Consider the following 12,906-nt stretch of genomic DNA (forward strand, 5'->3'; position numbering starts at 1 on the left):
TCCTCCTCATAGTCATACTCCTCCCCTGCCCGATTCAGGCCGGGGTGCCACCGAACTGACTTAATCCCCCCCATCTGGATGGGAGATGCTGCCCTTCTGGTCGTTGTCAGCAGGTGGTCCACCCCGCCTCCTGGGAGAGACGAGAGGAGGCGTGGGTGGAGGGAAAGGGGGAGCGGGAGACACACAAAGAGATAGAGAGAAAAACTTGCTTGCAGGTCCACAGACACGCTGTCGCCTGGTCCTCAACCGGTCCTCCGCCCTCTGGCGGACAACAGCTAGCTCCTCCCCCAGCAGCAGATAGCACCGAGCCCTCCGACCCCTGGTGGACGGAACTGCCCCTCCCCTTCTCGGTGGACAACAGTGGATCCTCCGGCTATTGGGGCTGGCAGCAACCCCTCCATCCCCAGGCAGATGGCCGCGGCTGCTCTTCAGGCACACGGCAGCAGCGAGGACTCCGGGACAACGCATCCCTCCTCCCTCCCGGGATTCGGCACCACTGTAAATTTTAAGTAAGCATCATAATATGCGGCTATGCATTACGTTACGGAGAGCTCATGACCTACTATTTAAGTCTTGCATTAAGAACAGGTGGTGCAACCAAATTAAGTACTGGCTTAGTTACAAAATAACTAGTAGTTACTCAGACCTTAGTGTGAACTTTACGTCCAAACTTATGCGAGACCTTACGCACCGCTGGTGCAACCCTACCCTGATGCACTCCATAATGGCACTGTCATACTGTATCTCATTCAAACATATACATTGCAGAATACGGCATGTCACAAATGGTCTAGAGACACTTCAGACCCAATGAGCATTCTACATCACTGCCTTAATACCACTGGTTGTAATGCTTGAGGAGGCAATTTTTGAAAACGAAACCAGCGCATGTTGATGGTTACAGCAGGTGCGACGGCACTGCAGTGGACAGAGATGGATATTGTAGAATAAAAGGCTTGAATTTGGGTCTGTTCTTCACAGAATGCAGTCTGAACATTTTAATTATAGCTAACAAATTTATGGATTCATTTTACTATTGTTTTATGGTGCCTTTTTGTGGTTTCTTTAGTTTTTTGGCATATACTGAAATCTCCTGTTGTGTCCTGTTGTGTCCCCAAACAAAAATACAATTAAATGCTTAATAAATGATTAGACGATTACACAGTTTTAATTAATTTTATCATTTTAAAGTTGAATCTGGGTTACCTACAATAGTAGAAAAAAAAAACATTAAGAAAGTAAATGGGATCTGTTTTGATTTCATGTAGATTCAAGGACACGTCGATTACTTTGGCAATGTTCCTACCACTCTGGCACGAAAAATCCAGCCATACTACATGCTGTTACTACTTCTTCAATAAGCATAAAGCTAGTCCACAACAGCACCCTGACACATACAAACTCCTTTCAGTTCAAAGAGTCTGGCCCCTTCCTTCTTATTTCCTCCCCCTCCTTTCATTGCTCCCATGACTCCTCTACTGGTGAAGCACACTCTAATCGCCCCTATTGAGGTGGCTTAGCTAATTGGCAGGCGTACTGTCATTGGGAACGCATCTGCTACCTGTTTGTACCAATTAGCTGATGTGAGGCACTTCAGTCTGACGCCTCCGCATATACTACACATTCCGCAATTAGTGGCACGTTTAGGAAGAGCGCCTCAATTAACATGAGTACCCTTAATTACATATTCGCAGAGGATTTTTTGATGAGATACAAGAACAAACATGATGTTCAATGACACAATTTTATAATATTTCCAGAGACACACTGTGATGCATCTATAATCACTAGGTTAATGGTTGAGAGAGAATGCAATTATTCAGTATAGATCTAAAAATGCTTTTATCTCACTACTTCAAAGCAACATTCCTTCAGAATTTAAACATTTTAATGATCAAATTTATTACATAATTTGCAATTCATTAATTGAATATATAGCAATTGATTGCATATATCAATAATTGCAGGAAAAGGCCCCCAAATATGAATAACCCAATACGATTAAATAACTTCTTAAACTATTCAAGATTTTCTCATCAACAAATTCCTCCATGTGCAGCAATGACAGTTTTGCAGATCCTTGGCATTCTAGCTGTCAGATTGTCCAGATACTCAGGTGACATTTCACCCCACACACCCTGTAGCACTTACCATAGATGTAGCTGTCTTGTCGGGCACATCTCACACACCATACAGTCTAGCTGACCCCACAAAAGCTAAATGGGGTTATGATCCATAACAATCTTTTCCAATTATCTGTTGTCCAATGCCTGTGTTTCTTTGCCCACTCTAACATTTTCTTTTTGATTTTCTGTTTCAAAAGTGGCTTTTTCTTTGCAATTCTTCCCATAAGGCCTGCACCCCTGAGTCTTCTTTTTACTGTTGTACATGAAACTGGTGTAGAGCGGGTCATTGTCGTGCTGAAAGGTGAACTTCCTCTTCAGCTTTCTAACAGATGCATTCTAATTTTGTGCCAAAATTGCCTGGTATTTGGAACTGTTCATAATTCCCTCCACCCTGACTAAGGCTCCAGCTGAAGAAAAACAGCCCCAAAGCATGATGCTGCCACCACCATGCTTCACTGTGGGTATGGTGTTCTTTGGGTGATGTGCAGTGTTGTTTTTGTGCCAAACATACCTTTTGGAATTATGGCCAAAAAGTTCAACCTTGGTTTCATCAGACCATAACACATTTTCCCACGTGCTTTTGGGAGACTTGATGTTTGTTTTTGCAAACTTCAGCCAGGCTTGGATGTTTTTCTTTGTAAGAAAAGGCTTCCGTCTTGCCACCCTACCCCATAGCCCATTCATATGAAGAATACGGGAGATTGTTGTCACATGCAGCACACGACAAGTACTTGCCAGAAATTCCTGCAGTTCCTTTAATGTTGCAGTGGACCTCTTGGAAGCCTCCCTGACCAGTTTTCTTCTCGTCTTTTCATAAATTTTGGAGGGACGTCCAGTTCTTGTCTCTGTTGTGCCATATTTTCTCCACTTGATGATGACCCTCATCATTGTGTTCCATGGTATATCTAATGTTTTGGAAATTCTTTTGTACCCTTCTCCTGACTGATATCTTTCAACAATGAGATCCCTCTGATGCTTTGGAAGCTCTCTGCAGACCATGGCTTTTGCTCTGAGATGCAACTAAGAAAATGTCAGGAAAATCTTACTAGAACAGCAGAACTTTATTTGTGATTAATCAGAGTCACTTTAAATGATGGCAGGTGTGTAATGACTTGTATTTAACATGAGTTTGAATGTGATTGGTTAATTCTGAACACATCCCCAGTTATAAGAGGGTGTGCACACTTCTGCAACCAGGTTATTGTTAGGTTTTTCATTTTCATTTTTCCCCCACGAAGATTTCAGTTTGTTTTTCAATTGAATTGTTCACATTATAGGTCACATTAAAAGTGGAAAAATTTCTGACATGATTTATCTTTGTCTCATTCTTTTACATCACAAAAACCTGGCATTTTAACAGGGGTGTGTAGACTTTTTATATCCACTGTGTAATATATAATTCAGATAATTAAAATGTATTACATAATTGTGGTAGATGAGTAAAGCAATTATTAGACAATGCAAAAGTGGATTTAGAAGGAAGATTTTATTTAATTCCACAACATACTATAGGCCTATCATTAGCTTATTTTCCACAGCAATCCATTTTGCAATTGAATTCGTTTAGAGCCCGACTGATATGGGATTTTTGAGACCGACACCGATTTTAGAGGGGGAAAATTCACTGATTACCTATACGATGGCCAATCTAGTTAATTTTTTAGCTGGAATGAAAACAGACATTTTCTATGTTGATTGTGCACCTAATTTAACAAAGATATGACTATGCAAATGTACTCAGAAGGCATGCTTTCTTAAACAAATATTTTTTCTAGAACAAAACACTGAGAAAATAAAGAATAAATAAATATCTGTACTGTATGTTCAGTATCAGTCAGTTGCTGACAATTTAAATAAAGAATAAATTCAAATAAAATAAATAGCTAATGTAACGTAGTTCAATGGAAAGCAGGAGGTGAGAACCGGCTTGGCAATATAAATTATATTTTAATTATAAACTTAAACAAAAAGACAAAACACACACATATGACGGACATGTCCGTAAATCAGGCTGGGGAGCCCCCGGCATGACATACACCCCCCCCCCCCTTTCCCTAGGGAGGGGCGTGCCTTCTGCCGGCAGGTCATACCCGTCTACCTGGACGAGGGAGGGATAAGGGGAGGAAACAGAAATAATTAAATAGGGGGTACTTCCTGTAACAGTGTAGTACCCCCCAAAAGAACACTATAAAATTTCAATGAGAGGGAAAAGGCCAATGCGGAGCGGCAGTGAGAGAAAGGAGAGAGAGATGAAAAAACATAAAATAAAAACGTACTCGCCGGTTCTCTGATACACTGTCGCATGGTCCTCGATCACTCCTCCACCCTCTCAGGTGGACGACAGCCGCTCCTTCCCAGGCGGACCGGAGTCAGACCCACTGCCCCCGGCAGAAACACCCCTCCGCGTTCACGCCGACTTCTGGGGACACTACTCTGGCGCCGGGCAGCAGCCCTACCGCTACAGGCGGTTGGGGAGTCACTTCCCTCCTTCCCTCACAGACGGCGGTCTTTTGTCGACCCCTTCGCGGTTCTGGGGGATGGAAGGGCACTCCTCCGCCCCTGGCAGCGGCTCCATCGCTCCAGGCGGTCGGGGAGTCCAGTCCCCACTCACCTCGCAGACGGCGGCCGTTCACCACGTCCAGGCGGTTGGGCTACTCCCTCCCCCGGTGGATGGCAGCGGCGCACCCCCGGGTGGAAAGCAGTGTCTAGGACTCCGAGACGGGCCTCCCTCCTCCTTCTCGGATTTCGGCACCAGTGTAACGTAGTTCAATGGAAAGGAGGAACGATCTCTCTCTCCCACACCATCCTCCACAGTCAGCCTTTAGCACTCTCGGAGGCTTGATTCGCCTGATAAGGGAGCGGGTGTGTAGAATCACGACCTGGCCCCGCCCTCCGCCCTGCCACAGCTAAATAAACATCAGTACTGTTTAGTATCAGTCAATTGCTGACCATTTAAATAAATAATACATAAAAATTTTTTTTTAAAATACACATCAGTAGTACTGTTTAGAATCAGTCAAATGCTGACTTTTTTAATACAGCCAGTCAATTAGGGTTAGGTTGTAAAACAATAAGCATTTACACCTGCTGACTAAAAGAGGTTAACAGCGGCAGCTGTGTTACACCGTATTCTGCTATACAAGTTCAGCGGAAACTTTCAACGGTGGAAAACCAGACTTTTAAATATTATATTTTGTAAATGCAATGACTGGAATTTTTCGGTTGAAGGGTTACCGAACTGCGAATCCTGAACAAAACAGTTTGGCGAATTCATATTTACACATTAGCTTCCACCAAGAAAGTAGCTATGTCTTTAGCTAGTTAGCTATAAGCTCGTTGTCACATAGAGTAAAAGATGGACATTGTTGATTTACTTTTCCAGCACTGGGTCTCACCAACTATGTAACAAAGTAGCATGAACACTGCACTGATGTTTACCTTTCAATCTGCTACGTTAATGACTGCACTGACAAACAATAGCTGGCAAACAGCAAACAGATGTGATAAACATGAGTGACATGGTTTTCAGGGACAGGGTTAAAGTTATATTAGTTATAATGAAAAGGGAAAATGATGGGGTCATTGTTTATTACCTTTCCAGTATGTATTTCACAAACCAGTTAGCAACTTACCTTGAAGACACCGCTTAACTCTGCACGTCTGCAAAACCACCGTCAGCTCATCTCTGTAAACAATGGAGTTGGAGTGCGCTCTGCTGGACAAACTACGTTATGACACCAATTCTAAATCACCCCAAGCATTGTTTTCTGCATTACGTGTTCTGAAAAAGCATTTTCATATCTGTGCATATCGGAAAACATATACGCAGATACTGATATATCTGTGAAAGCCTAATATTGGCCAATAATATCGGTCAATTGATAAATCGGTTAGGCACTAAATTTGTTAGTCTGTCCGAGGTTGACTTAATATAACAGCTTTTACAGGACGCCTCTATGTACACAGGCATGAGATGGAAGCTTTCAAAGTGTCTCACTTTTGTTGCGTCACTTCATAAACACAGAGCTTTGTGTTTAAAAGTATAAGAGTTTGAAACTTTGAAAAACAGGTCTCGACAACCTTGCATTCAGTTGCACTCTGTCCAGTGTTTGAATGAAAGAACAAGTCCTCATTTTGTGCTGTCTGCTCTAAGTGTGATTGACATGTACAGCTGGAGTTGCCCTTACTACCATCATCTGACTGGGACTCGCAAAAACATGAAGTTAGTATTTCAAGCTTGAATTGCTATAATGGCAGGAATATTCCTTATTACAGTCCAGGAGCATGATTAATTGTGAAAACATTTTTTTATGTATATTTTATAAAATGGCTCTAAATCTGAGGCCATGGTTCTCAGCAGGAAACTCTGGGTAGGGAAGGAGGTATTGCCCAAAGTGAAGGAGTTTAAGTACCTCAGGGTCTTGTTCACGAGTGAGGGGGACAATGGAGCGGGAGGTTGGCCGGAGAATCTGGGCAGCGGGGGCAGTATTGCACTCGCTCTATCGCACCATTGTCACGAAAATAGAGCTGAGCCGGATGGCAAAGCTCTTGATCTACTGGTCAATTTTTGTTCCTACCCTCACCTATGGCCATGAAGGCTGGGTCATGACTGAAAGAACTAGGTCGCGAGTACAAGAGGCAGAAATGGGCTTCATCAGAAGGGTGGCGGGCTTGTCCCTTAGAGATAGGGTGAGGAGCTCAGTCATCCGTGAGGAGCTCGGAGTAGAGCCGCTGCTCCTCTGCATCGAAAGGAGTCAGTTAAGGTGGTTTGGGCATCTGGTAAAAATGCCCTCAGGCCGCCTCCCTAGGGAGGTGTTTCAGGCATGTCCAGCTGGGAGGAGGCCTCGGGGAAGACCCAGGATTAGGTGGAGAGATTACATCGCCTGGGAATGCCTCGGGGTCCCCCAGTCAGAGCTGGTTAATGTGGCTCGGGATAGGGAAGTTTGGGGCCCCCTGCTGGAGCGGCTGCCCCCGCGGCCTGACTTCGAATAAGCGGTTGAAGATGGATGGATGGATTTATAAAATGTTAAATTGGCAGCCCTAGTAAAGCTCTATATAAAAAAAACGCTAGTTACAAAGTCCAAAGTACAATCTTGACCTATTTTCAGATTCTCCAACGTGCATGATTGATTTTCCATCCAGTTATTTAAGCATATTTTGGGAAATAATTATGAATCATACAAAAATAATCAAATTGAATAGAATTAAACAAAACCAAAATGTGACTAAATTACATGATGCACATAATTTACATAATTAGTAAATAACTGTTGTCAAAGCAAATGTATACATTACTAATAAACAGCATGTAAAATATAATGTACAAAGTCATTATAACCTAATTATATTCCTATTTTTTTTTCAATAATGACCAGCTGACTGAACATTATTCCAGTTATTAAATGGCAACTCGACAAATAAATAAATGAACATGACAAATTGGTTTGATACGAGAGACAAGAAACTAGCATAGAAATCAGTTGCCTGAGATAACTTTATAGTCAATTATACAGTTTTTAAGTAGTATTTGATCACAGAATGCTGTGCTTGACCAATCAGAATGAAGTATTCAAGAGAACCATGCAAAAAGATTGAGAATGTGAGAATCAGTTTGCAGAGAAAATGTCAGACTGAGTTTCTGTCAGTAACTAAGTCTGCGTTTGAATATGCATACTTTTTTACTATATAGTATGCCAATTTAGTAGGGTGACTGATTTCTCAGTATTCATAAAAGAGTGATAAAGAAATACCTGTATGACTGACTACTTTAGGCAAGTTTCTGATGAGCACTTTAACTGGACACTGCACTGTCCCGTAATGCCATGCCAGAGGAGGAGACAGAACATTCAAATTGCTGAATTAAATAAATGGCAGAGAACCGTGAGTCGGACGGCTCTTTTCAACTGGATGTGCTATAAATTCCAAGAAAATTGTTCCTTGTGATTCAGTTGGGCTAGCTTAAAAAAAGAAACTTGGGTAATTTATTTTCAGTTATTGTTACTATGTCTTCTATTCGGTTCAAGGATGGAGTGTAACCGGGAATGCATTCATACAACTCACCTGCATAGGCCTGCCTAAAGAACATACTTTAAAGAAAACAATGAAAACATAGATGTACATTCTTAATCAAATGCTGTATACAGTACTCTGACAGAACAGGATTTCAGACACAGCCTTCATCTATCTAAGATTGACTTTGTTTTTGAGATGTAGGTGCACAAATGTACCATCCAACATACAACACATGGTATGGCCTAACATAAGAAATATATTATTTTACCATCTCAACCAACACAGTTTAGGTTTTTTTTTTTTTTAAAGTTAACAAAACTAACTGAACAGAAAGACTGTACAGTGAAGTGGGCATACACGTCTCCCTCAGGACCTAATCTGAGTCAGCTGCTCTCATCCAGGGGCCCGCTGTCATGTGAACCCATGTGATTCGGCTCTTACATATTCATAGCACAGAGATCAAGGACGCCTTGGTCTCCATCCTGCGCCCGGAGCGTTTCAGAGAGACTTTCACATCACATGCTGCCTGAATTGATATGCTCTTAATGCCTGAAACACTGATCTGAGATCAGTCTACTCATCTCTGCTGGGTACTGGGTGATTGAGAAGCAGAGAAACAGCTTACCTGAGATCAGGGGAGGATTTTTTTTTTTACAAAGACTAAGGATGGTCGACCTTAAGAGAACTGTTCAAGCACATTTAGTACCGTGACCACAGAATGTACAGTATTTAGACACCAAAGTCACATTTTGAAATGCATGGACGTCACTGCATTAGATATCAGACCTAGTGGCATCTGTAAACAAATGGTGCTATATGCCATTTTTGCAGTAACAGAACTGGTGTCAGTGATTTTAAGTGGATGTATAAAGTCCGTCCCTCCCTAGTAAAGTAACCAAAGGCGTCATCACTATCTACTAATGTTTAACAATCAAAAAGTGTCTAATATTGCTTTGGCACCACTGTATTTCATAAAGAGGATGAATTTTAAGGAACTGCTGTATGACAATTAATGAGGGCAAATTTAGTTTAATGTTAAAAGCAAATGTAACATGTCTACTATTTCTTGAATGGCAATTGTTACAAAATCAAAAGGTTAACTATGGAAATTGTATTTAAAAGATGTTTTCAGAAGGTCGAGTAACTACAGAACTGTACAGAAATCACTTTGGTATTTTCCCATTTAATGCAATAATATCCATATATATATTATTATATATATATATATATATATATATATATATATATATATATATATATATATATAATATATTTTATAATTGTACCTTAAGTGTCCGAGTCATTTTTGTCTTTATTTAGAGCAGTATTTCACTAGTTTTGTTAATTAAAATCTTTACAACCTTCTTTGAGTACATTTTTGTTTTAAAAAAATCTCTCTTTAAAAAATGTCACTTGCTTTTATGTTTTATGAAATGAAATAACAGATCATTTTTAAGAGTATCTTAAGTGTCCAAATACCTTTTGTCATAATTTTTTTTACATTTAAACCTTTACAACCTTCTTTTTATGAAACATATGCTTGAAAGGTGTGCTTGTGCTATCTTCCTTTGAAATAAATGTCACTTGCGTTGATATTTGCTATCTTATGCAATGATATCCATATTTTTTAAGTGCATCTTAAGAGTACAAATACTTTTTTGTCTTCATTTTGAACAGTAAATATATATAAATGACACCTTTACAACTGTCTTTCTTTCAAATGTATGTCACTTGTTGCAACATTTACTAATCATATTAATTAAATGTGTCCAAATACTGGGATTAGAATGTTTAAATAGTGACGACGACCTTGATTAATGATATCAAATTTTGTTTCAAACGTTTAAATGTAGCATATGCCCTCTATCTTGAGACAGTTACAAAATGTAAAACGTTTCTCTTAGTCTTATTTATTCGCATTTACCTACTGCATGTGCAAAAGAAAAGATGTTTTCAAAAGGTTGGCAAATGACATACCGTCTGGCCCGGGGTCCCAATGACCATCTGCATATAATAACCTCTCCCAGAGTCTCCTTGTAAATTATTGATCATGTCCAGAAAGTTGACGATCCCCGCTGGATCCGATGCCAGGGACAGTCCGCTCTGAACTTCACCTTCATTCTGTTTCAAAGGCCTGAGGTCCAGCTGCACAGACGCGTTGAAATTCCCAGCAAAGATTTTTAAGGGTATTTTAAACACTGAATGTGACAACCAGAAAGAAAGAAAAAGCAACAGAAGACGAAGGAGCCGCATCTCGCCAAACTTCACAGTGATCAGGGAACACTCAGCTTTGCTTCAAAATGCAGGAGTTTGCCATTGATGACTTCAGTTCCATTCTGATAACTAGTTCAGAGAGCATGGGAACCAGACCGAGGCTGCAGGAAAATGAAGTATGTGTGGAAAGTTTAGAACTGATAACTTCCTGAAAGAGCATATGACGGATATGACGAGCATATCCAAACATTCCAGCGCTAAAGTGAAAGCCAGAGGCATGGGACTGCGCCTGCGGCTGTGTGTCAAAACCTAGTGAGCTGCCTACCTAGACCGCATATTTGAGCGTCACGAGCGCGTGCGAAGTCAGCTGGGCAAAACAACAACAAGAAAAGAAAAACGGTCGGAACAAGTCTGTGATGCCCACTGCTTTCTAGGTTTGTTGCTCACTAGTAGACAACTTGTAGTACATACAGAAGGAAACGACGTTTGGTGTGTAATGTTTAATCTGGAAAGCTATTTTCAGTTAGTGTATTCTAAAGAAAAACTCAGCGCGTTAATGAAAAATCGATTTGGATTTTTTTTTATGGTTTACGTCACGTCGTCGTGGAAAGAAAGTTGTAAAACTGGATATAACTTAAGACAGAAAAGATTAGTTAGTGATTTTATCGCACTAAAATCTTGTTAACACACATATTGTTTACGTTGTGTGGCTATACCGTTGAAACAGTGAGTTTTTTTTAACGTTTACAGATTCACTTCCATTATAAGTGGCTCACTGTAGGCCTAACACAGATTGTTTTTTTTTTTATTATTTTTTATTTATACAAGACAATATATTGGCATATATAGGATATGGTTATCAACATTATGACACAAATGTTTCCGTTTGAGCTTAACCTGTATTAGCTAACGTGTATTCCTTTAATTTTCATAAATGTTACAATGATTTATGATAAAGGTAAAAAAAAAATGCAGCAGAAAACTTATAAAGTAAATCCAAATACTTTGTAGATTCGTTTCTATAGAATCAGTTTGCCTCTGTTCCACCTTACCAGAGGCATATTGGCAAAGTGGGATGGTATTAGTTAAATACACTGTAAAAAATAATTCTGTTGGTTTTACAAAACAAACAAACTAACAAAAACAAAATCTGGCTACTGTGGTTGCCAAAATAATTATGTAAAATAATACAGTAAAAATGTAAACAACTTTACAGAACAACCTGTTAATTTTAGTTTAAAACGGTTGTTTTTACAGTATATTTTACAGTGCAGTACCATTGTTTATATTATTAAATGTTAGACATAATACATTTACTTTCTGAAACTGTAAAAATCTGTTTTTCACTTTATAATGTATTGTTAATCGCCGTAGTAATTACAGAAGTGCACATGATGACATGAAGTTCATCAACAGTGGCCCTTTCAGGAACGGTGACCAATAAACATATAGAGACAGTGTCACTCACACCAACACTTAACTCCATCAGGGTAACACATGTGAAATTAAAATTATGCAATAAACATTAACTACATCAAATATAACACAGAACATCCAAAAGTACACAACAGATATTAAAAATAAGAAGAAACGGAACTATTCCCATAAAATATAATGCAATGTAATGTGTCACACAGGGAATTCGCCCATTTTTTTTACCCTAATTTTAACAAATATTTACCGTAAAAAGTACACATACTCTCTTGTTAAACATAATATACATTTTAACCATTAATTATATTGGAAAATCATACTTTTCACATCTAAAAAAGTTTTTTTATTATTTATTTTTATAACATTTGACCATAATACTACATGTATTGTCTTTTTACATATATTCTTACATGGAATCTTTTTAATTCCATCATCCTTTATTTTTGCTAGGCCTACTGTTTAAATGCCTTTTATTTGCAGTATATACATTTTATCTTTTACCTTTGTCCCAGACTCTCAATCTTGAAATATGAAAATTCACAATAAAAATATCAAATTCATTTTTTTATCCCCTTTTCTACCAATTTGGAATGCCTAATTCCCACTAATTAGTAGGTCCTCGTGGTGGCTCGGTTACTCACCACAATCCGGTTGGTGGAGGACAGGGATGGACTGGTATTCTGGCATACCGGTCATTTTCCCGGTGGGCCGACAAACTATGTGGCTGATCAGGGGAGGACTGGCCATCGGGAGAACTGAGGTGGCCGGTGGGTCGACTGCAAAATGTGCCGAATGGTCTGAGAATGCGATAAGCTACAATGAGCCGCTGCGTTATGCAGAACGGACCACGGACCACAGTCAATCCATGCATCTTATCACATGGCTCATTGCATGCATGGTGGAGAATCACAGCATGTGGAGGCTAATGCTACTCTCCACGATCCACGCACAACTTACCACGCGCCCCATTGAGAGTGAGAACCACTAATCACAAACACTTGGTGGTTACCCCATGTGACTCTACCCTCCCTAGAAACCGGGCCAATTTGGTTGCTTAGGAGACCTGGCTGGAGTCACTCAGCACACCCTGAAAAATCTATCTATCTATCTATCTATCTAT

At 39.9% G+C, this 12,906-nt stretch overlaps 1 protein-coding gene across 1 annotated transcript in view; it reads right to left on the reverse strand.

Annotated features, from left to right (window-relative positions):
* Positions 1-10,564, reverse strand: part of bace2 (beta-secretase 2) — a 35,906-nt gene extending 25,342 nt beyond the window's left edge. Inside the window, exon 1 of the mRNA XM_052110082.1 lies at positions 10,116-10,564. Coding sequence (XP_051966042.1) covers positions 10,116-10,391 — 276 coding nt within the window. The 5' untranslated portion in view covers positions 10,392-10,564. The remainder of the gene's footprint in view (positions 1-10,115) is intronic.
* Positions 10,565-12,906: the final 2,342 nt, after the last annotated feature.

The sequence above is a fragment of the Xyrauchen texanus genome, chromosome 38, assembly GCF_025860055.1.
Source record: "Xyrauchen texanus isolate HMW12.3.18 chromosome 38, RBS_HiC_50CHRs, whole genome shotgun sequence".
In the NCBI taxonomy this organism is placed as follows: Eukaryota; Metazoa; Chordata; class Actinopteri; order Cypriniformes; family Catostomidae; genus Xyrauchen; species Xyrauchen texanus.